This window comes from Pteropus vampyrus, unplaced genomic scaffold, assembly GCF_000151845.1.
Source record: "Pteropus vampyrus isolate Shadow unplaced genomic scaffold, Pvam_2.0 Scaffold3, whole genome shotgun sequence".
NCBI lineage: Eukaryota > Metazoa > Chordata > Mammalia > Chiroptera > Pteropodidae > Pteropus > Pteropus vampyrus.
Window position 1 is genome coordinate 3,322,414 of NW_011888784.1, and position 25,574 is coordinate 3,347,987.

Consider the following 25,574-nt stretch of genomic DNA (forward strand, 5'->3'; position numbering starts at 1 on the left):
AGGGATTATCTCTCAGCTCCTTATTTTAATAGCCGAGAAGCTGGGGCATCCCTGTCTATGGTGAGGTGCTCCCTAAACAGTTTTTAGCCTTACCCTGCCCCTGCCTCTCTGCCAGTGAGGGATGGGCTTGCTGCATCTTCCTGAGGTTCTTTCTGCAATGCTATCACATCTGAGAGGAGAAGCCTCTCCTGGGAATGCAAGTAAGTGGAAGGGATGGATTAATTCCGCGGCTACCTGTCTCACACTGCACCTAGGTAGTTTATAAATAGGACTTTGCACTCCCAAGGCTGCTGTGAAACTGAAGTGGGAAAATGATACTTGGATATTAGTGCCAAGTACTTAGCTCCTACACTGTCAGAGCTTCAATTTCTTCTTACTGAGAAGACCCTTGGGACTCCGATGGTTAAGTATCAATTAAAGCAGTTTCCAGGGACTATTTATGACGGCCCTCCCGATGGCTTGAGCTCTGAGCTGTGCCCGAGCACACAGCCCTGCCTGGTGGAGGGGAGGGCGTGGTGGTGGGGGCCGATGGTAGGGGTGTTCAGGGATGCCTGTCCACCTCCCTCATGGCTGGAACCCAGGGCCTGGAGGACCCCCTCACACAGGTGCCCTCCCTCCAGGAGCCCAGGATGTACCTCCTCCTCCCCACTCTGAGGTCTGGCTTTCTTGTTGGCACGGCTCATAAATTCTCTTGCTTGGGGCTTTCTGGCCCGGCCTCCTCTCACGGCAGAAAGGTTCTGTAGTGCCTCCTACCTTGGGAGGAAGCCTTTAACTTTAGACTCATTGTAGTTGTGCAGCCCTGTATCCAGCCCAAATCTGCCTCACTGTAATTTTCTGGATCCCTCTCACCTAACTCAACCTCTACCCTGACTTACCTCTGTCCCTAGCCTTTCTCTTTCCTCCCCACAGGACCTAATTTTATTCCCCCAATCTGATTCTGCCCTCCACCTGACTTTACCTAATTTTCTCCACTCCAATAGGATTTTGGTATCATTTTGTATTAATATAGTTCTTTCTTTATATCCTTAAGCATTATGTTGTTTATTTTTGCTTATTCAAGATTTTAAAGATAGTGTCATATCACATACAGTATTGTCATTTTTTTAGCATTGCATCTAAGATTCATTTTAATTGTATTTTTCTAGCGTGTCTCCCATTTATTAACGCTGTCCGTGGTACTGACACAAACATTTTGGTTGAACAGAATTCTTAATTAAAAATCGTGTCCCCATTCTCTTGTGCAGTTTTGTTTAAACCATCGTAGATGATCTATGTTGTGATGATGGTGTTGAAAGTATAATTAGAGACTAGACAGACATAGACAGGCAAGAAACAGTAGATTTATGATCCCATTAGTGAACAGAATATATTCCACTGACACACCCAAATTTTCAGATGATTTGTCACCAGAGGAGGACACAATGGAGGGCCTTAGAGATGGGGACTCCTTCCTAGTGTGTCTTAGCCAGACTTCTCCTTCCTCTTGTTTGACTGCTGCACTGTGTGGGGGGCCTCAGTGCACGTTTCCCCTCTTTATCCTCCCTCAGGAGGGCCCAATTCAGGAAAATAGAGTCATGCCTGTCTGAGGCATGGCACCCCTGCTCTTGGTCCCCTTCTGATGGGCAAGCATGGGAGACTGAGCACAGGGCAGAGACCACCAAGTTTGATTTTTGTGGGCACTAAATTGCACACCCCTAGAGGTGTCCAGACCCTGGACTCGGCCTGTATGGAACACCATGTGTGGCAGCCCCTGCCAGTGCTCTCCTCTTGACCTAATCCAGGTGCCGCCCTACCCACCCAAGCCCCTGCATTTGAGATCGGCCATCATGGGACTTACGGGCTCGTGGGGAAACAAAGGTGTAAGGTACACTACCAAGGAGACAAGTAAAATATAAATTATATAGTGAATGCTATGAAGGGAGGGTACGGCTTCTGCAGAAGTGATGTTTCAGCTAAGGGGGTGAGGTGTAGCCAACCAGTGCTGAGGACAACTGATTCATATCTAATCTCTTATACTGAGGCTAGATTTGTTAGGAGGGATTCAATAAGAGATGTTTTATTATACAAGAAAGAGTGTAAGAAAGTTAGAGACGTCACAGCACATCCCACAGCGAATTTGTGCAGGCACATGGAGTTTGTGCTCAGTGCCTCGCTCGCTGAGAACACTGGGCGTATCACTTGGCCTTTCTGAACTTCCGTTTTATCTTCTTTAAAATGGGAGCACTGGCACCCAGTAGTCTTATGAAACCTAAGCAAGGGATACATGGCTAAGAATTTTGTCCACCATTCGAGCATGATGTAAGTAGGTAATTAATTACATCGAAAAGCAGTGATACATGAGTTGCCATAAGGCAGGAGAAGATTGAATACCAAGAATTAAGAGTTGTGAGAGCAAAGGGGGAGAATCAGTTTGAGCTGGACTCGCTTCAGGCACCTGTGAACTGCGAAGGAACAAAGAAAGAAGCCCTGTGTGGCTTGAACATGATGAACAAAGAGAAGAATGACACAAGATGAAGCCGGGAAGAGAGGTGCTGGCTCCCATAGAGCCGTGAACACAGTGGAGCTTGGCTCTGAGAAGGCAGAGGAGTACCATGGGAAGGCTTAAGGTGGGGGCAAGGTGTGATCCAATACTCACGTACAGAAAGTCACGTAAGGAGGCTGTATTACAGGAGGATGAGAGTTGAGGGCAGAAGTCTGCTGTTGTGATGCATGTCATATGATGATGGCTGGGGCTAAGAGGTACAGAGAAGAGCACAGACTGTATCGGGAGATGAGTTCAAAAGGATGGGGAGGAATCCACATGCCTCCTAGATTTGTGGCTGGAGTTGGTGCACGGAGGCTGGTGCTGTTTACATGGGGAAGGTGTGGGGGGCGGGGATGGAGAAGTTTGAGTGCCAGGAGCCCTGGGGATTCAAGGCTAGAGTGAGTGCCTGCACTCCATGAGCTCTTAGTTCAGTGACTAGTGTGTGGATGGACTGTGGTTGTTAGGGCACGGGGTGTCAAGTGGGAGGATGGAGGTGCCACCTATGTTTGAGGGTGGGGCACCTGGCCTTGCCCACACCAAGATGGTTGCTCTGAAGCTCTTCTGGGGCTTCTCTTAGTCTGGGGACACCTAGAGTGGTGTCTCCCTGAGGGTTCTGTGTACCTATTGTTTATTGGGAGGCCATGCTGACAAATTATTCTCCACAGGAAACCCAAGCAAGACAACACTTCAGGGGGATTTCTCAAAACAAAGTTTAAGCGGGGTCTCTTTGGCTGATCAGCAGGGCTCTCCTTCTGTGGAGTGACCTCAGGAGCCTTGATAGCCATCTGTTCCACTCCCCTCCCCACGCAGCCCCACCAGGAAGCGGGGAGGGGAGATTGGTGGACCTCGTTCAGGGAGCTTAAAATGCTACAGTGGGTTGGTGGGAAATTTTTGCTGGTTTAGGTGGTTTAGCAGCAATTAGATCCTGCCTCTAAGGTGTCACGGATGGGGGTCCAGTGTGAACTGGGGAAGCTATGCACGTACGTGTTGGCCATTGGTGATTTACCTGGAAGGTGGAGGATGGCTGGGTTCTTTACCTCAGAATCCTGTGCTCTCGCCTGAGGCATAGGCCTTTCAGGGACTTTTCCTGTTTGGAATAATGTGTACCTTCCTGACAGACAGTAGCCTGCCCCTGAATAACGCTGAGTGTATAATTTCTTGACCATGATGTTCCTTTTGCTAAATAAAGAGACTTTCACTGGGCTCAGGAGAAAAGGATTTATTAAAAAGCAGATTGACCCAAGTTACCAGCTAAATTGTGTCTATAATTGGGCTGAATGGATGGAGGCACACATGGGCTGTATTTTTGAAGGACATTGGGTAGAATTTTATGTTTATAAATTATCTCCCTCACAAGCAGCTCTAAGTGACCATAATTTGAAACTGCTCTCAGTGTAATTTGCAATGTGATAATGTATTAAAAGTGGCCCAGAGCGAATGATGTGGGACTTCAGAATATGGAGAAAGAAGGGCCTGCTGGGCTGCCTGGATCAGGGGTCTGGACGGAGTGGACTTGGGACGTGGGCAGGACTCCAGTGGAAACGTGTCCGTTGGTAATTTCAGGCAGAGGGAAAACTATAAATGGCAGTGGTGAGGAAGTGTGTAGTTTCAAAGACTGACGAGTCGTCCAGTTTGGCTGAACTGCAATACCATCATCTTACATGAAGTGCAGAGGTCATCTCATATAATGTTGCAGCAAATCTATAAAATGGGAGGTAAGATGGTTAAGGCTTACAGAGAGCTTACTGATGGCAGAACTCGACTCAGGCCCTACTCTGAGACTCAAAAGCCCATTGTTCTTTTCAAAGCACAATAGTTTGCTCCCACTTATTAAGGGTTTTAGTGTTAGGGATATGCATTGTGGAGGATTTTGAATGCTCAAGTAAGGAGTTCGGATTGGATTCTATAGGCAATGAGTAGTTAACTCTTTTCGAGTGGGGAAAACATAATTAGAACTATGCTTTAGACATTTAATCTGGAAGGAGTGTTAAGATGAATTAGAGACCTAGGTACCTAACTCAGGGCGACCACTTAAAAGAGCATAGTGGGGGATCAAAGTCATAAGATACCAGATTGAGATAAACTAGGGGTCAAATAAGTTAATGGCTTTGTCCAAAGTCGGATATAGTTAATCAGTAGTACAATCACGGTTCCAATGTAAGTTTGTTTTTTGTTGCCCATATTCTGGTTTCCAATTTTCTAATTGAGTTGAGAGCGAAGTTAATATGTGCAGTACAAGGTGACAGTGCTGTTGCACAGCATCCCTTAAGGCCAAGTCACAGGCTGTTATGAAGTCGTGTATATATGCCTAATGGGCACTTAGCCCTGTAATGGACTAGGAATGGGAGCAGGTAGTAGATACAGAAGTCCAATGGAGCCAAATAAAAATCATAAATTTAAAAAAGTATTCCAAATTGTTCTAAGTTAGGGAAGTTGTTAAAAGGTACTTGTTGGTCTAAGAAGATGTGAGTTTACCTGACTTTAGCCTGCATGTCAGCATCAGATCTAGTAGCCATCCGTTTAGGCAGGAGTTAGCACGAATGGCCATTACCCAGACGTCCTCATGCCCAAAGTCTCGAACGTAAAGATTTTTAAACTTGAGGGTGTTTATAAGCCCTGATATTATCTTGGTCATGCACATGCATTTTAATAACAACAAAATTTGCCTCTGCATCCTGCCGATTTTTTTGTTTGTTTGCTTCCCTACCTTGATTCCTTCTTTGGAGTTCCTGACACTTTGTTGTCACATAAACCAGTCCCCCTTTTTGAATTCCTGGCCACTTACCCTTAGGATAGCCTCCTTGTTCCTCAAACTTTTCCGCCTGTTGGATGGGTCATTATCTTTCCCGAGCCATTCTTTCCTGGAAAAGAGGGGATTGCTCGATCCCTAAGTCATTTTTCCCAGTGATGCACAGGGCAATTCCGATCTTAACACTGCAAGTGAAAAGTGACAGGTATCACTGATTTGTGCCTTCTTCTTTATGTCAAATGTAATATGTTATCTGGGTCTTCTCGAAGTCCAGTTTCCTGGGTGTGCTGTGTTGTTCCTGGGAGCTTGGCGGCACTCACTCACCCCCTCTGGTCTGATTCATCTTCTCTTGGCATCATACGTTGCTCCCAAGGATACTTCCTAAGTTCTTTAGATAGTAACTCTCCCTTCTGCATGGTTCTCTGCTGAAGCCTAAGGCTCAGACATCATGTGTTCATCCACTTATTTTAGGTTAAACCTACAGACTTTAGGCAAATCTCCAAACTTTGGGTGTGGCCCCTGCGACCCAGGTCTCCTCCTTGCAGTTTCAGGGAGTCTTCAAGGTGGCATCAAACTGGAGTCTGTTTCAGAGGGTCTGACACTCAGCCTGGTAGACTCTTAATGGCCTTGGATGGTCGCGCTTCTGAGCAGTTCTCTAAGGAGTCGATTATGAAAGTGTTGAAAGGAGAGATGGCACCCGTCATGATCCCCAGGGCCCAGTGGATGTCACATAAAATTTAAAAAAATGAGAATGAGAGATGTAAGCATCCACAGGTTTCTTTAGAGGCCACCTTTCAATGTAAAGATTTCACAGGAATGAAGCAAAAAGAGACGCTATGATGACAACAATGATATCCTAGGACCACAAGGGTCTCAGGAAGCTGCTGCTTTCCACCCTCCAAATACTTAGTAGGGTTCTATATCCATTTTCAAGTAATTGGTTATATAGCCAATTTGAAAAATAAGTTTTTTCATTTTCATCTTTTCAGCAGTATCTACCAGCCACTTGTACTCACTCAGGTCCCTCCCCTTGATGACAGTTTGTGTGAGCTGAGACCACGCAGCTCTTTGCTGACCTTGAAGAGCAGCTGAATGTTAAGGTTTCTTCAGCTCAGGTGCCACACCTGAGCCTTCCCTGGTGCTCCCAGCCCCAGTCCAGTTCTTTCTGTCTTTCTAGTTAACCTCTAGTTGACATCAAGATCATTGTACTTTTTCAGCTTCTTGGCTGTTGGCCCAGATCAGAAGCAGGGCTAACATTCATTCGTTCACTTATGCCTATAAGCTGTAGCCTACGTGTTTTAATAAGTAGTAAGGTGGGGCAGGCAGAGGTAGCCCATGGTAGCTTCTCTGTCCATTCTTCTACAGCCTGCTCTGCCCAGGAAGCCATAGGAGCTGGTGCTAGCAGTATTGGGCTGGTGCTGGGAGACCTGTGTTCTTAACCTACCTTCACACTTCTCTGTTTCCTCATCTGGAAAAGGGGAGATTGCTTGATCCCTCAGTTGCTTATACTCCAACAGTGTATATTGAGTATATATTTTGTGCCAGGCACTAGAGATTGAAAGCAAAATGCTTGTCTCCTGGCAGTGGATTTGTGAACTGGAGGTAGATGGCTGAGTATAACCCTCACCAGCAGTTTATTTCCCAAACCTGCTTGAACATCCATCTTCCTTGGAGACCTATTAAACTGTTTTTTCCATTATTTGTCTGTCTTCCTGGTATCTGTTTTAAAGGGATAAATATAGATCTGATGTAGAATATCTTCTCTCTGCCTTCCATTTAGTCAGACTGAAATCTTTCTTATTGCAACTGATAGCTGTTTTATCTTTTTTTTTTTTTTTTCTGGGAAACTTGAAGCAAGATCAGCCTAGGAGTCAATGGCTGCCCTCTGTGATACATATATGTGAGCAAAAATGTTCAAAACTGCTGGCATGCTAGGCTTAAATACAAGAGAAGAAAAGATCCTCATTCTTGAAAAAAAAAATATCTTATACAGTGGCACAAAGTAGAACTAAAGGTGGGAATATAGACCTGAAAGGTTATATATGTAAACTCTCAGAAGGGAGTGACATATGTATGGTAATGATCTAGGGGGTACTGCATCCAGAGAGAACTTAGCAGAGTGACCGGTGGCTGCGTCCTTGTCCTGTGGGTCATAAAGAATATATGCCATTTGTGTGCCAAGCACTTTTGAGAACTCCTTTCTTTTTCTTGCTTTTTCAGATCTCATGCAGGCATGTGGGGGTTGGGGGAGGACTATTTGTATGCTATCCCTCACATTGATCCCTAAAAAGGGAGCGATACTCCTGTTTGGGCTCAGGCCCTCGTCAGCCAAGTCTCTGGAAGGCAGCAAAGCCTTTCCACAGCCAGCGACTGACCAGAGCCTTTTCTCTTCCAGAGACGAGAAGAACCAGTCCATCATAGTCAGCGGGGAGTCTGGAGCCGGCAAGACTGTGTCAGCCAAGTATGCCATGCGCTATTTTGCCACGGTTGGTGGCTCAGCCAGTGACACCAACATCGAAGAGAAGGTCCTGGCGTCCAGTCCCATCATGGAGGTAAAGCCTTCCAAACACCCGAGGCCTTCCTGGTTGGAGTCCATTCCACTGGCAGCAAGGCTGCTGGGTGTCCAGCCTTGCATGGCTGATCACAAGAATCCTTGAAAGCATCTCACGTGGTTGACCTTCATGTCATTCCCTGAAAGCCCATTGTCTGCCATTGAGGAAAAAATTACGAAGATGCCTCTAGGACTGTAGATGGGAAATAATCTAACCTGGTAGCAACCTCCAGGTCCCCAGTATCAGATGGCGTGTCCTCTTCATGTTTTCCTGTCCTTTGACTCTGCTGAATGCCGTAGAGGTGGCCCTTCCCCATCTACTGCCACCTCTGCTGCCGTTTCCCTCCCTGCTACTATCATGCGTCATCAAATCCATCAAATCCACCAAAACCATTCGATGCTCAAAGGCCCACTGAACCAGGAGGGCAATTCTCATGGGAGTGGGGAAGCTTAGGTAGAAGATTTCTTCCCCCCCAACCCCAAAACAAATTTGTACATTTTATCTTTGGAGGGTGTGTGTGTGGAGTGAGGGTGGGGGGTTGGTGGGGAAGTAGAACCAAAGGCCGTGTGATAACATGGAGTCTGTTGAAGATCCTGTGAGGGCATGAGCTGGCCGGGGCAGGTCCTGTCTGTATCTTCACACTCTCCCCATCACTCTCTGGGCCCGGTAGGCTCAGAGCAGTCAGTGCAGGTGCAAGGCCAGCGATTTCCTAAAACTTGGACCTTAACTAATCATGTTTTAGAGTCAGAACTCTTTTTTATCTCTTTATAAGAACTGACTGGCCACACAGTTCCTGGGCCAGCTTCGATTTCCTGCCTTTGAAGCTGAGGCTCGTCATTATTGTCTGAGTTGCAGTCTGGTAGGATTCTACCTTATGCCAGCCCTGGGTAGCCCCTTTGTTTTAATAAGAAGAAATTCAGTTAAGACCAACAGCTGCCAAGATAGCATCAGATTTCTCTGCAGTGCCTTGAGCCCCATTGATTGAGACACAAGTCACCAAAGTGGTTGGTCTTTCAGATTATTTTGTAGCTGGGGAGAACAAGAACCTGCCTGGACCCTCCTAGGTTCTCTCTCTCTCCTTCTTCCATTATCAAGTGCAGGAGTAATTCTGAGTCTCAATTTGTAGGAGTTCGTTGATTATCCAGGCAAAATCTCCTGCCGACAAAGTTGCATTATTGGGAGAAATTTCATTCTCCACTGAGTCACAGGACACAATGGGTTCATTAAGAGTTTAACGAAAGCAGTTTTAAGTATCTGTTCTTATATGAAATGGTTACTGCAGTTGAAAGCATTTTTACAAACAGATAAAAACAAAAAGAAAAACTATTCTGTTACAGTGGTCCTTAAACTTGCCCTGCATCAGAATCACCTGAGGGCTTGTTTAAGGCGATGGCTGGGCCCCACCCCCAGAGTTTCTGCTTCAGAAGGTCTGGGGAGGGTCCCACAGATTTACATTGTTCACAAGTTCCTAGGTGATGCTGATTCCGCTGGTCTGGGTACCACACTTGAAGAACCACTGACCTATTAAAGTAAGAAAGACTCACTGGACAATATGGAAGAATGAGGAAATAATCTCCCCAGTCCTACTGCCTGCTGATAATCATTCAACGTTTTGGTCCGCTGAGTAGTTTAGAATGAGCCTTGTCTCCATATCATTAAACTTTATATGAACTGTCTTACTGCTGCAACATTTGTTAATAGATGGTTTTACCATAACTTGTTTCATTTAACTATTGTCAGACATTTAATTGATCGGCCATTTGCTCACAGCATTGATTCTCAGCTCTGAGGCAGGGGCCTGGCCATGGCCTACCAATTTGGAAAGTAATGATTATGGACTGTGGCCTGGGCCTCCCCCTTGGACCATCGACTGCACCTAAATTGAGGCAGCTTTGAAAGTACCATTAGCATCATGTTTCATCTCAAATGGGAGTGAAACCAGGCTTTCAGCCTCTCCTTTGCCTCCGAATTTCAAAATTCAGTTCATCTTTAGGCAGTAAGATTTCAAAGACACAGAGTGCCTCTTCGTTTGGAAATAGAGTAAATAGTTACTCTGGGCAAAACAGAGAAGGGAATAAACCTGTTTGATCTCCGATGATGGAACAAAGTTGTTAGTCAAGATGAGAATTTACTGAAGGCAGAGTACTACGTTATTAAACACGTATAAGACCCAAGGTGAATGATTTTTAAAATTGTATTTTATTGTGACAAAACATACATAAAATTTGTCAGTTTAACCATTTTAAGTATACAGTCGAGTGTCATTAAGTGCATTCACAATGCTGTGCAACCATCACCACTATCTATCTCCAAGACTTTTTCATCTTCCCAAACAGGAATTCTGTGCCCATCGAACACTAATTCTCTTCTCCCTGCCCCCAGCCCCTGGTAACTTCTGTTCTTCTTTCTGTCTCTATGAATTTGCTTTTTCTAGGTACCTCATACGAGTGGAGTCATACAATATTTGTCCTTTTCTGTCTGGCTTATTTCACTTAGCACGTTTTTAAAGTTTATCTGTGTTATAGAATGTATCCTTTTTATGGCCAGGTAATAATTTATTGTGAGGATATACCGTATTTGATTTCTTTGTTCCTCTGTTAATGGACACTTGGATTGTTTCCACTTTTTGGCTACTGTGGATGATGTTACTGTGACCATTGGTATACAGTATGTGTTTGAGTTCCTGCTTTGATAATGCTTTTTAAATGACAGTGGTCTAAAATGATCTAATGTTTTCAGTGTCCATTATGACCTGAGTAGGCCGGTGGACTGCTGGGGAGGCAGGGCGCTTTGGCATGGGAGAAACATGAGCGCAATAACTACACCACAAAGTACACAAGATGTGGTGCAGTTGCTAAAGTCTGAAGGAGGAGGAATGTATATACGCGAACCGACCTAATCTTGCACGATGTTGTGTAAATAAACACTACAGTAGTTTTGGCTCAGAACATTAAATTTCTACCTTGTGCAGCTGGTACTTGGGAAACTATGTAAGTCCTGAAGTCTCATTCTGTCGTGTACAGAATTTTGTCATCCTAGAGACTATCCCTTGAGCTGTTCTTACATGTTATATTTGAGAGAAATCTTGGATATAAACGTGGAATGGAATAATTATAGCCAGGGAGTAGTCTGGGTGGGGTTAGAAAAAGAGTTGCCAAGCAAAGAAAGAGAGCCTTTTGCACCTCTAAATCTCCTTTCCACAAATTTGGAGTCTAGCTGGACCCTCGTGTCAGGAAGCCCAGTCAGCTTTGTGGTTCCTCAGAGGCTTACAGCCAACACAAGGCCTGTCTTAATCAGGCGACAGCTGATTACTGATTGCCCTGCCTCTGTCCTGGGGAAGGATGGACCTCCCGATGAAGCAATCAGTTATGGTCATGTCATTATCTCATTGTTAGCACAGCCCAGCAACTGAAGGCACCTCCTGGAGAGACCGAGTTGGGGGTGGTCTGAGGAGGCAGCATTCCCAGTGGGCTGTGCTAAGTGGCAGTTGTTTGAATTAAAAGTGACTTGAGGATGGATTGGGCTGATGTATTGTCAGGGCCAGAGCGCTCTAATCCTGTTCTGTGTAAGAGCTTGTCAGCATCCCGGGAGGGACTGACTCACAGTCTGCACTGATTGGTAATCAAGAGACCGTTAAAGCAGGAACAGAACCGAAGTCCAGGCCAGGAGAGTCCCGTGATTCTTGGGGGTGACTGGAGTCTGCTGGCATACAACTGTGGAAGCCACAGAGACTCCCCCCATCCTAGGAGAGAGAAAGAAGGCTAGTGTTTCAGTTAACAGAGATGGATAGAAACTAAGACCAGTAACCCTGTAATATTTCAGGGCTTGACTTTTTTTTTTTTTTAAGATGAAGAAAGCCAACAACTGTTAACCAATTCATGTAAGAATCTGCCCCCCGGCACCTCCCTGATCCCATCTCCTCTGGTTTCCTCTCACACTTCAGCATGCTCTAGCCACTTCGCACTTGCCCGTTCTCTCACATGGCCTCTCCCTTGGCCCATGCCGTATCCTTAAGTAGAATCCCTGCTCCTTCCCCACTGGTAAAAGTCTACGTACCCGTGAAGATCCACGTCACTTGTTACTTCGTAAAGCCTTTTCATTCTGCTGGCCATGGCCAATTGCTCCCTTCTCTCTGTTTCCAAACTACTAGGTATAGACCTTGTTACTGTATATGCCAGTAATTTGGAATTACTTGTTCCAGTCCATTTTCGTTTTACTACATATTTGTGTATCCACAAACCACAGAGAATGTTGTCGTATATAAATGGTGTCATAGTCTTATCAACCATTTTGTAACTTGCTTTTCACCCAACATTTAAAAAAGTTTATCCGTGAATCACGCTATAGTTTACTTAGTTGAACAGCTTTATAGTATTCCCTTGTATGAATATATCACATTTTATTTATTCTCTCTGTTGGTAGACATTTAGGTTATATATATATATTTTTTTATTGTCAAATACAGTCCACATTGGACATTCTTGTGCATACTTGTACACTTATGTGAGTTCCTCTAGGTAGTATCTAGAAGGAGAGTTGATGAATTGTTAGGTACACGTATGTTCAGTTTTACTGGATATGCTCAGTTATTCTTCAGAAAGTTTGTTCCTGTTTACATTTAAACCAGCAGTGAATGAGAGTTCCTTCCCCCCACACACACACATTATCATTTCATAGTATCAAAGTTCTTGGTTATTGCCACTCTGGGCTGTCATTTTAGTCTGCATTTCTCTAATTACCGCTGAAGCGGATTATCTTTTTCTGATGTTTATTGGTTATATGAGTTTCTTCTGTAAATTTCCTGCTTATATCATTTGCTCATTTTCCAAATTTTAACTATTTGTATCATATCTGCCTCTTTTGTTGTACTATGGAGTCAGTGATGGTCAAAGCCTGGGTTTTTATCATCTGTAACAATTGGACTTGCTTTCCTCATGCATCAAAATGTTTCCTAAGTCAGTAACCAGAAAAATCTAGCACAGGTTTAAAAAATGAAGAACTGCATGTAGGCTCTTCACACACACACAGAAGTTGGAAGTTCTTCATCCCCAGAGCAGAGTTTATGGGTTTGGTGGTAATAACACAAACCACTTCTTTCCTTCGTAGGTACCATTATATTCTTCCAAAATACATCACTTCATATTACATCACTTCTCAAGGCAGCCTAGAGAGGTCGGGAGGGTAGATCTTTCAACAGTGATCTTCAGACCTTGGGGCGAGGTTTCCCTCAACTATTACAGGGAATGATCTCGGGTATGGTAAAAGCTCTGTTGCCATTTCACAAATTACAAACTTCGGATTTTTTGAAATTTTGGTATGGAGACTTGTTGAAGCTTGATTGTCCTTTAGAATTTTCCACAAACTAGCCTTTGCCAATTGCATCCTCGCAATGTTGTTAACATGTTTCTTTGTCCTCTGTATTTCCTGTAAAAGGGTAGTACAAATCAGAGGTCTAATTTTTTTTTCTTAAGAAAACCAAGAATCTTTTATCGGCAGTGTTACGTGTTTTCATCAAGAGGCATAGCCGATCTGGCTGTCTTTTTGTGCTATCAAGCAGCCACTGATTATGTCTAGATCTATTAATTTATCAGGAGTTACACAATGGTGATATTCTCATCCTCCTACATTTATTTATGAACTAAGTCTAGGAAGAGGAACTTCTCTTCACCATCTAGTTACCCTGATAGAGTTTGCACAGGAAAGTTAGGGTAGATGTTTGATTTCTTACTAGTTTTCAGAGTAATGAGATGGTTCCCTACCATTCCTCTGAGATGCCATTTTCCTCTCTTTTTTCCTAAAAAGATAAAAGCGAGGGTTAATGTCACTTTGTCTTATTCCTCTGATTTGACCTGGCTATTTGAGATGTGAGAAGCTCCCCACATGTGTGGCAGCTCCTGGCTAGTGAGTGGTTTGGAGAATTGGAAAAGGATTATGAAACTGGCAGGATGAACACAGGCTTTGGACTCAGACATATCTGAATTTATATCTTGGCGTTGCCGCTTCCCAGCCACGTGGCTCTGAGCATGGTTCTTATCCTTTCTGGGCCTAAGTTTTCCCGTCGGTATGATGAAAGTTCATAACGCCTGCCTCTTGGGATTCTTGTCAGGATTAAAGGACACTGAAAGGCCAGCCCAGTCCCTGGCTTACGATGGGAGCCTGGGAAAGCAATCGCTTTTACCAATATTTAGGGAACACAGCCCCTCCTTGCCATCTTCCAAACAGAATTGGCTCACTAAAGTATGATGGCGGCTTGTTGTGTGGTGTCTTGAAGGATCAGATCTCTCTGGGGCAGAGGAGTGGGTGCCTGGAGGCCTCTGCCGAGATGATGAGGTTGGTGGATACTGAAGGGCATGAGTCCCAATCTCCCTTGACCGGAGGGAGCTTCTGACATAGACTATTCTGACTAGTCATCTCTTCGAGAGTCAGACAGCTTGGCTGGGCTCTAGCCCGTCCTGACCTTGGGCTGTTCCATGCTCTAAGATGCCCTCAGAGCAACTCAACATGACAAAGTTACACTTTCTCCCACTTCTCTGCCAGGGAAACATTATATGTGATGCATTGGGTGCTTTATACACTTTAAACGCAAAAGGAAAAAGTATATTTTGCAACCCCAACTGGAGAATTTAGGGCAGTAGAGTACCAAGTGACCTTTGAGGACAAGGACTCCAAAACTCTCATTTCACAAAAAAGAAAACTGAAAGCCAGGTTCATTTACTCTTCAGTTCACTCAAATATTTTTGAATGCCTACCATGTGCCGTGCTTTTGGGTAGGTGCTGGAGATCCCGTGCTGACGTCCAGTCCCCACTCATGGAGACGAGGGCGATAGCTCATGGAGGACGGGGTGGGGGACACAAGGGGGAGGTAGAGGCCTGGGCGGGAGCATGTAGCAGGAGGAAACTTCTTGAAGAAACAGCATTTAAGCTGAAAGTGGAAGAAAGAGGAGGAGCCAGCCAGATGAAGGAAGCCATGAGAAGAGAGTGTACCCCAAAGGAGGAAACTTGGGTGGAGGGCAGAGGGAGCACAGGGATTTTGAGGAAGAAAAATGAGCTCAGGACTATTTAAGAGTGGAGACCAAGGGCAAGTGAGGCTAGGCTGGGCCAGATCCCACGGGGCCTCATAAGCTGTGCCGAGGGTTTGAAACTTCATCTCAGTGGGCAGTGGAAGCCATTAATGCATTTTACCCAAAGGAGTGGAATAATCAAGTGTGCATTTTAGAAGAAATCCTGGTGGTCAGGTGGGAGTTGACAGTGAGAAGAATGGGAGCAGGGAGGCCCGTGGAGACAGGCCACTGAAGTGTCCAGGAAAGAGACAGTGATGGCTTGGGCTTAGGCTTGTGGCAGGAAGACAGAGCGGTGGGAAGATGTGTGGCACATTTGGGACAGCACAGCAGGTATACTTGGAAGATGAGTGGATATGTAGAGCTCACGCCACCCTGGGCTAAGTAGCTTCCTTGGTGTGAAGCTAGGCGTAGGTTCCTGCGAATGAATGGTTGCATGACTCAAGGCCTCGCTTTACTCCTCTCAAAAATAGGAGTGGTGATAGTTTTCCTCATCAAGACTTAACAGGCCATTTTCATGAGTATATGTCGATTTTTTGACCCTTTAAACGGTAGCGATTGGCTTTCAGCTGGTCTGTTGCCCTGTTAGTAACAGATATGAGCTGAGCCTTACGTCATTCTCGGATGTCAGGAGATACTGATAGTTCTATGGCTTGGATTTGGCTGGGAGGGGTGGAGGGTAGATTGGGATTTGGGGTTTTCTTTCAAACTCTTTGTGCCTTAATTTCCTAGACAGTCAAAAACTTATAGTGGATATTTTTCTAGCGCTTTAACCACCTAAAAAGTAAACCATATGAAAGGAATTAAAATAGTAATGTATTCTTTACCAATCCATTGGCAATGTGTTGTTTTAGAGAAAGTGAATATTCACTGAGACCAGTCATTTAGCCACTCATTTTTTAAATTATCATCAAGTGTTTTGAACTGGTCTCCTGCAGCTATGTACCAAGACATGGTACCAAGAGAGTGATGGCTTCCTGATTTGTCCTAATGATGAGGTGTGGAGGGGTGGTGGTTGATTTTTTGTCTCTTTCTCGGAAGGACCATTTATTTGACCACTTAGTCATGGAGATCCTATCAAAGTGGAGAAAGCATCGGAGAGTTTATTTTTCTCACCAAAGGCTCAGAGCTGTTGAGTATTGGCATTGGTTTGGTGGCTCAAGGGCACTAGAGCAGTGGTCTCTGTGATTCCGTAGACCTTTCTCTCGTGGTCTCAAGGAGATTGCTGTAGCTGTAGCCATTGCGTGTGCATTCAAGGCAGGAAAAAGGAAGAAGTGAGGAAGGACAATGGGGTGCACCTTCCAGCTGTTTAGTCCCTTTTAAAGAGCCAACCAATGGCTGGACAAACACAATATGTATTCATTAAATGCTTATAAGGATATCATTTCAATAAAGTCCTCAAGACCCAGATTTTCCGAAGAAACTTAGAGAAACTCAGGGACCTCAGGAACTCTGACCCCTAGCCCCGAGCTAAGTGCTTAGAAATATATTTAAAAGGAAAAAGCTCATCAAGCAACTCATTACTCTCACTGGCTGTTTTTAGGAGTAAAGGAGGCAGGCAAATGAAGTTTTGTTTTGTTTCCGCTTGGCCCACTGCCATCCCAGTAGCAGAAAGATTCTGAGAGGAGGGAAGAGGGAGAGAGTGGAGATGCTGCCACGTGAAATTAAGAAAATTCGTTTCTCACACCTCTCGTTTGTTCGCAACAGGCCATCGGAAATGCTAAAACCACTCGCAATGACAACAGCAGCCGTTTTGGAAAGTATATTCAGATCGGCTTTGACAAAAGGTACCACATCATTGGGGCCAACATGAGGACCTACCTGCTGGAGAAGTCCAGAGTGGTCTTTCAGGTGAGTGGTGTGACCGAGGTGGTTTTGTATTTTTTCCTCATGGATGATGTTTGTTTCCTCCCGACCCACTCCCTGTGCCCAAGGAGCAACGCAGCTTTTGAGCCCGGAATTGGATATGCCTGTTCTTTTGGTTTTCTTTATTTTCTTTCATCAATAAGTGTTTAAGTGCTCCAGGTATCGTGCCTGAAAAATCTTTTACCAGTTCTGTTGTTTTCAGTGGGTATTGTTTTTGGAGTCGATCAGCAGACATACTGAGTGCCTGTTATGTGTTAGCCTGTGCGGGACACCGACGAGACAGTGAAGAATAAGATGACCCTGTTCCTTGTGGATTTCAGAGTCATTCTCAAGGAAATGTCATATGGTGTCCGTGGGTTTCAGCTTTCCCCAGGAACCTTCTTATTTGGTGGGTTATAAAAGGAAGAAAAAACCTACTCGGCCACCTCATTTTCTTTTCAAATACACGGGGTTCCCACTTCCCACCCGACTCGGTTCTTCATTGCTCCGGCCTCACCTTCCGTTTCCTCCGCCCCACGTGCTCTTTCGCTTGTCGGTGCCCTCTTCCTCCTCCACCCTGGCCTCTGGTGGCGGTCGCTGCAGCTCGCCACCCGAGCGTGGTCCTCCCCCAGTGGAACCGAGATGCTGGTGTGTGCCGTGGTGCGAGCCGGCTCCATGCTCTTCCCCCGGGTCAGGTGGCTTCTCAGCCTTGACATCTCAGCTGCATTCAAAGGGGACATCAAAAGAAAGTGTCAACTGTTTTTTTCTCCATGGTGCCTGTCTCCATGCTAATGCTTACCAAATATCCAAAGAATTTTCTAACCAGCTTTATTGTTTTCTCTTTTTTCTGCCCAGCTTTCTATCGACCTCCCAGGTTGGGTGTGACAACTCCACACCCTTCATTTCGCTGTAGCAAGGCAAACAGCCTGCTGTGCTGGGTGCGGGTTGGGGTGCTGGCCACGGCGCTGGCCAGATTCTTCACTGAACAGCCCTGGAGCATTCCCTTTCTTTGCCCTCTTTGCTCAGGCCTCCTGAAGGCCCCTCCCCCTGATGACGGCCAGCTTAAGCAAGTCTGGCCCAGACGCTCACTCTTCAGTCCTCTCTCAGTCGTGGACCTTTCCTGGCTGCCCAGCCTGATGTGATGGGCAAGGGCATAGCTTTTACTTAGTTCCAAGCCTCCCAGAGGAGAAAGGGAGCCCACACCAGGGAAATAACAGTCCGTGCAACATTAGCCCAGCAGTGCAGCCCTCTGAATAAGTGTGCGTTGATTGATGGACCCACCGTTTGTAGAATAGCAGTGATGTTCTTCATAGGAGGAAAAAGAAAATGCATGTTTTCTCTTAAGAGGTAAAAATCCTCAGGTTGACAGAAGGCCTCATAATAGTGAATGGAAAATCTGGAGGTGGGAGTTGAAAGGGGCAGAGGTGTGGAGGAATACGGCAGGAAAAGTCTTGACCTCTGTCACCCAGAGCACCTCGGGTCAGAATGGCTGAGGGGACAGTCTTAGAGGGGTCACTGCCCTAAAACTGTTTAACTTTGTTCCTCCTTCAGGCGGATGACGAGAGGAATTACCACATCTTTTACCAGCTCTGTGCTGCTGCCAGTCTTCCGGAATTTAAAGAGCTCGCACTCAGTAAGTCGACGGTGCGGGCCGGTCCTCTGGGTGGGCTGTGGCAGCAGGTGGTAATCTGGGTGCTCTGCTCAAAGCCAGGTGTCATGGCTTCTTGTCTCTGCTCCGCCCCTCCTGTGGGCACGTCCCCTAGACCTCTTTGAGCTTCGCTGCCCAGTTAGTAAAATGGGGTTAATTGTACCCAGGCTGCCGGCCACAGAATGTGCTTGAGAAGATAAGAGGCAGGGAGGGGAACAATGCCTGCGGAGCATAAAAGAATTTTCAAGCATTGTTCTTTTGAAGAATGTTTCCACTTTCGATATAAGAAATGTGTCCGAACCATGAGGATCTAGATTTAACTAATGTTCATTGCTTAATTGTGGTAAGCCCATTTTAAGCCATATTTAAGGACTGAGACACAGAAAAAGAAGGAAGGGAGAGAGAGGATAAAGCCAGAATAAAGTGGGAATGGCCTGAGAGGCACGTAGATAAAGCCTGAGCCTCACACGGGGGATGGTAAGAGAGGAGCTTGGAATGAGTTTGAAACTGGACTGCTGAGAGTTAGTGAGCCACAGTTCTCTGATTTCTCCTGCGCAGGCAGAAAGTATGTGACACACTTATAGCCACCAAGACAGAGCCAGTGGGTTGTCACCTTGTTGCTCCCATCAAATAAAAAGACAGCCTTTCATTGAGTCCCAATCACCCTTGTGTCTGCTAATCTGTTTGCCTAGGGACCTTAGCAAGTGTAGTTTGCCTTGAGATTGTTGACTTGGAGCCAGTGGAGTTGCCAGCCAGGACCAAGCAAGGGGAGTGAGCAGACTTTCGTTCTTGTGACCATAGCAATGTAGCACCTCTCCTTGGGGCCTGGCCATCTCCCTCCTATGCACAGGGCCTTTGTCATGGAATATTGACTGACTCCTGACACTGAGTCCTCAAAGTCGTCCCCTGACAAATGTGTGAGATAAGGACAAGCCTGGGGGCCACACAGCATCTTGTGTTTGCAAAGCATCTTGTCCGTGGTCTGTCATCTGTATGGGGAGGTCCAGTACTAGCAGATGTTGTGAAGAGTTGGGTGTCTAGACGGAGGTTGGTTGGTCTTTGTGCATCTTGGAGAAAAATAGGCTTCTGAAGCTTTGCTGTCCTGGACTCAAACCCTGGCCGTCTTCCAGGGCTCAGTTCCAGGTCTGCTTCTGACCACTCCAGCTATGCTCCCAGGTGCTAAAATACATCCAGCTGGTTCAAACCTCGGTCTGCCCTCTTAACTCTGCTTTACTCACTTATGTATGAATTCCTCTAGCATTACATGCCTGTGCCACGCAATTTAGCATTGGTTGCTTCATCTATCAAACCCTACACAGGCAGTGTTAGGCACTGGGGATGCAGCACTGAACACAACAGTTGCGGGTTCTGCCCTCACTTAGCTTACTGTCAATCACAGTACGGAGTGATAAGGGTATGCTGAGTGAGGCATGGCGGAGGAGGATCAGAAGGTTCCTAGGGAAGTAGTATGTAAATTGGGGCCCAAGGAGGAAGCCCAAGAGGGCGTCTGTTATGCTGGTTGTGTGCTGTACTCTAGTTCAGTGCTTGCAAGTGAAATCATCAATAAGGACAAGGAGTGACTGTTATAAGCCGATTTGGTGAGCACTGCCTTGAGCCAGCACCCAGAGGCTCTAATGTTGGGTTATAGTCAAAAGTGACCAGCCAGGAAGGCAAGCCACATTGAGGGCCACTGCCATCTTCCTCTCTCCTTCCTAGAGAGGGAATACAGACTCAGCTGGGCTTTTCAGGGCTAACCTGCAGAAGATGAGAAATTTTTTTCTAAGGTCAGTTGTATAGAAAATGAACAAATACTGGCAAGATCCAGCTGGCTGTATTTAGACCATTTGTCACAAATGTGACTTTATGGTAATAGGGAAGAAATCTTCCTAATTTTTTTGCATTAATATGAGTGTATTGAAGTGAAAAATTACTCATCCTTATTCCGTGTGTCTGCAAGGTGGAGATGCCTTGGGCCCCCAGTGGAGCAGTTGGAAACTATCCAATTCAATCAATGTCTTGCACTCTTGTACCTCCGTGTGCCTTCTGACAGCATCTTGGAGCGAAGCGAAGAGCTTTGATAAGCTCTTATGCTTGGGCGTGAGGCTGCCTTCAGCCTCGCCGGTGGGTTAGGCTGTGAGCCCGGAAGCTTGACAGGCAGTTCCACTGACAGCACTGGTCAAAGAGCTGGAAATGTCAAATAAATGAAGGACTAGTGACTGTTTAGACTGCCTTGCCTTCCCCTTTTCTTCACCTGAAATGTGCTGTTCGAATGCACAGAAGTTTCGTTAAGACCCCTTGGTCCAGCAGGGGTTGTGTGTTTGTCTGAGAGTGGGGGAACAGATTCGCATCCAGTCACCCACATTTTCCTCTGCCCTGTTGTTGGTGGTCTATTACATTAAATCGACCTCATGATATTTTTAAAAGAGTCCAGCGAATAATTTGTTACATTGTAAATAAATGGTGATAAAAAGAGGTGTGGTGGGCCCATATTCCCTTAAATACAGCCTTCAGGTAATGAGGAATACATACTTACTTTTTCATTCCATATGTGTATTGATACAGTTTTATGAGCAGACTCTCTTGCCTTGCACAGGTTGGAGCATAGCCTCCCCGGGTGAAACGCAGGCCCTCGGCCATGGTCTTGGTGGTCCACGGCCATAATCACCGAGTTCATGCCCCCTCTGTGGTCTGTGCACTGCCTGATCCAATGTCTGCTTGTTGTGCCAGTTAATAGGAGATTTTGTGGTGTGTTTCTCCTTGGCAATTCTAAATAAAGAGAGACCCAAACTGCAGGACAAGAAAAGTTGTTCTGGGATGGGATGGTCAGTGACAGCATCGAGGCCTGAAAGCAGAACTCAGATCCAGACAGGCTCAGCAGATGGGGGAATGTCTGTGAGGATGTCTGTCTCATTAAGAGGGGTGTAGACGGCGACGCTGACAGACGTGCTTACAAACCTTAAGGCAGATGGAAGGGAGGTGATGATTATGATTGGGTTCAAATAATTTAGTAGAGAATGCTGCGATCGACCCCAGGGGCCACTGCAGAGCTGAGCCTCAGCCAGAGGAAGGTACCAGCGGGGCCTGAGCTTGGGAACTGGAAGCAGGCAAGGTGGTGTGATCTGTCTTGCTCAGAACTTCAGGCCATAGGGCCCTGGCTGTTGACAACCAAGGGTCTTTGATAGATGCTGAAAATGCCTCCTCCCTTCCAGTATGGAGGTCTGGGGTCATCCTCTGGAGTTGCAGGTAACTATCTTTCTGGTGTGTTCAGGTGATAATTTTTTTTGATAATGAGTTGGGTTATGTTTATGGTAAGCCATGGGATGCCATAGATAAATAACCATCTTTTCAATCGGTGATCAAGTAATGGGCTCCCAGGCCTGGGCGAACCCTGGGTGGACCTGGGCAACCCGTTAAGCCCTGTGTCCCTTAGTTTGCCTGTCAGAAAAATGGGAGTAAACAATACATTCAGCCTTCTCCATGTAGGCACTGTGAATGGTCAGAGGAGGTGTTTCGAAAGGTGAGCATAAAGAGAAATAAGAATTGGTGCTTTTAAGTCTTTGCCACTGTTACTTTGCATCAGAGCTCTCAGGGCGAGTAGATAGGAATGAGCTGAACATGCCACCTTCACAAAGACCTAAAGTGATTTCCTTCATCAAAACTCACTTTTTATATGCCCATGAGTGAACTCAGGGCTGATGTCCTGCCTCTCCCAGTCCATGTGCCTCCCGTCATCAGAGCGTGTGTGAGCTATTTCCTCCAGGAAGCCTTCCTTTCTGCAGTACGACTGACATTTGGCTGTCCATGCGGGCGGATGTGTTGCCTGATGCTTACAGCTCAGGCTGTGTGAGACTTGAGTCTGGGACAGAGCTGTCTCCCTTCCCAGCTGAGCCTGGCAGCAAGGCCTTGATCAGCCCGAGGGACTGATGGAGTTCAGCATTGCTTGGAGCACAGGATGCCAGGTGGGAAATGGGGAGGGACCAAGAAGGTGAAGTAGGCAGGGCCACTGAAGGCATGAATGGGGGTAGAGCTGAAGAATGACAGCAAGGAAGCTGGTGTATCTGGTACAAAGAGATGGGGAAGGAAGGACCAGCCATGAGTGGCAGGAGGAGGCCACTTTACGAAAGGTCTAGGAGGCTCTTTTGGGGCGTTTGACTTTTGCCTTGAGGGTATTGGCAGGAGAAGGTCTCTAAAAGGCTTTAAATAGGGGAGCAGTGTGATCAGAGTTAGCAGTAGTTTGAAGAGACGGGAGCAGAAACAGGGAGACTGGTTTGGTCTTTTGCAACAGTCCCTAGACAACACATGCTGAAGGTCAGACCCAGGGCAGTGGCAGTCACAATGGAGGAAGGAAAGAGACTCAAATTCCTAGGTCAAATTGGAAAATCAAGGTGTTGAAGGAGAACTGGAAGTTGCAGTGAAGCTTCATCTAAGCACTTTTAACTGATGCTGATGTGTGTTCACGCTCAGGTCAAGGGGAGGTACTTTAACTGGTGTTCTCAGAGGAGAAGAAAAACCAGTGTCAAATTCTGACATCTTGTCAAAATTAAATAGTGTACACTTAGAAATACCAAGTGCTGGGCAGGGTCGTACCATACAAAGTACTATATTACGTGGACTATTTAAGCAATTTTCAGGGGGTAATTTTGATTGTGTGCATTTGTTGCCTTAAATACTGACTTCCAAGCCCTGCAGTGAGGATACCAGCCAGAGCCCGTTGCATATTCTCCCTCTGCTAAGGTTGGCCCTGACTTCTAAGAGAGAACTTGGGCCCCTGATCACCAGCTGTCCCCAGGCTGGTGACGGGAGGAACGAAGCTGGAGGATGAGAGCAAACATAAGAGGGTTTCAACCTGCAGTTGTCCATGTACCTGTAGAGCTCAAGGGTGCCCCAATTTGGTAAAACAAACAAATGAACAAAAATGCCACGTCACTGCACCTCATTTATCAAATGAGGTTGTCATACAGATTATTAAAGATCATGGAAGCCTGTGATTCCAGGGCAGGTATGCATTTTACTTGTGTATATTAGATCCTTTCTAAAAACAAGTCTGTAGTGAATCCAAATATGAAGTGAACTATCCACGACTTATTTATCTTTTACGTTCACATGATTTTCATATCATAGTTTTACACGAATACAGCAACTCCTTCCGTCAGTGTAGTATAATTTTCCGTCTTGCTATTCAGTTCTCTCTCCCATTTGCCTCTGTCAATAAAGATCGTTTTTAAAGGGTTCCACATCCAGCTGGGAATAAGCTCTGGCCGGGGGCAGTTTGCCGCGGGAGTGGAACTCCTCATGAGTCACTATCTGCAGGGGATGAAGCTTCTCTCCAATGTCTCATGCCTCACCTCCTTGCCTTCCACAGCGTGCGCGGAGGACTTTTTCTATACATCGCAGGGAGGAGACACATCCATCGAGGGTGTGGATGATGCTGAGGACTTCGAGAAGACTCGACAAGCCTTCACACTCCTTGGTAAGGAGCTTGGGAATGGAGGGTTGATTTCACGGAGAGGAGAAAAGCATAGCCATGTTCCACTTGGCTTGTACACCTTCATCCTTGGTGAATGCTTCTGTGCTCTTTTATTCCGTCTCACCCCTTGGGCTCCAGTGCTTAACACTTGGAGCTTTGTCGACCTTTCCTAAAAATAAGGATTTGAGACTTGCTCACTCAGGCACTACGGGATATCCCTTTTCACTCCCTCAAGCCTCCAAAGCCAGTGGAGGAAAACCAAGAAGAGCCATATCTCTTTGTGCTGTGGTCTGAGCTCAGAGGCAGTGTGTTCTAGCAAAAAGAACACGCCTTTGGGACCAAACCACTCATGTACCCCAATCATGAGTTCTGAGTTAGAAGACTGTAAGGTCTGGTAGCTCTGATGTACATAGTGTTTCTGTTATTGCTGTTTCTATATAGAACTTAGGACTGGATTCCTTAAAACAAGATCTCTCTGTTCTTCTGAGGCATAAAAGTTAGTACAGCCGGAGAAAATCACCCCCTCTCCCCTGCCACTTTTGAGGGAGAAGAGCCTCAAGTGGTAAGATGGACGATGAGCCTTTCTTAATTGGGAAATTGGTTAATTCCTAGGACCCGCGGTCAGAAAAAGCAAAGCTTGGAAAGTCATCCTGAAAGCCACAGAGTGGCTCAGGGTGGCCTTTGTGTTGTCCTCAAGCCCCTTTCTTGACAGAGACAGACATTTGGCTTCTGACTCATGTGACTAACCAACCCAGAGCAGCATTGCTTAGATTCTTTGGTGGGAATCAGGGAAGTTTTATCCAGCGTCCAAATAAAACATGGCCAACCAGGACATACCTTAATCCTTCTATAGGGAGGAAACTCGGACTTTGTGTGCTGAAATTCCCTTCTGTGGATAACTGGTGGATAGATATGGTCTGTCTCATGTACCCGTGAAATACCGGTCAGGGTACAGAAACCATGCTGGTGTTCCGACAGAGAAAAATTAACATAACTATTTGTTGACTAGAGCAGTAGTAGATGATTAACTATTAAATAGGGAATAAGAGGACTTTTGGGGTCCAGAAGTAGCAGGTGCAGAAGCACTATCTCTAGGGTGAGGAGGAACTGTTGCCTAGGAGATCCGCCCCCACCCCCGGGCTGAGAGTCTGAGCACCTCTAGGAGGACGTGGCCGCCCCAAGCTCAGGAGGCCAGCTGGTGGTGAAGCAACCTGCAGAGGTGTGGGCTAGCTCCGGTCTCTACAAGCGGCCTGCAGTTGCCCCAGGTTGTGGTGGGGCCGCACTTCTTCCAAGCAGCTGATCGTGTGGAGAACATGGCCTGGAACTCACCTGGGAGGCTGCAGTGCTCCCAAGATGAATAATGATAACTGTGGAGGGCCGGAACCAGGGACGAAGTGTCTTCTTGCTGTTGCCCTGCAAAGTCTACAGTGCCCTCTGTTGACCAAGGGTCACATTCCGCCAGCCGGCAAAGGGGAAATGAGTCCAGGGTCTCCTACAGTACCGCGAAGAAGGACAAAGGACAGATTTGAAGCTGTGAGATAATAAAGTGGTAACTGCACCCTCGACTTCCCCAGCATTGCATAGCGTTTTCTTCTCCAGAGTTGGGGAGCAGGTTAGGAGGGGACTCTACATGCAGCAGGAGAGCATTCTGCCCAGTTCGTCAGAGGAGGGAGAAGGCCTCTGGCGGCCGCCCCTGCAGCACCGCTATGCACAGTGGGCACGAGCTGACCC

The 25,574-nt window shown here is 46.2% G+C and overlaps 1 protein-coding gene across 1 annotated transcript in view; it reads left to right on the forward strand.

Annotated features, from left to right (window-relative positions):
• The window catches only part of MYO5B (myosin VB), a 256,918-nt gene that overhangs the window by 90,904 nt on the left and 140,440 nt on the right, over positions 1-25,574 (forward strand). The window contains exons 5-8 of the mRNA XM_023532044.1: positions 7,669-7,825; positions 16,591-16,734; positions 18,280-18,361; positions 23,739-23,846. Of these exons, the coding sequence (XP_023387812.1) occupies positions 7,669-7,825; positions 16,591-16,734; positions 18,280-18,361; positions 23,739-23,846 (491 nt within the window). The remainder of the gene's footprint in view (positions 1-7,668; positions 7,826-16,590; positions 16,735-18,279; positions 18,362-23,738; positions 23,847-25,574) is intronic.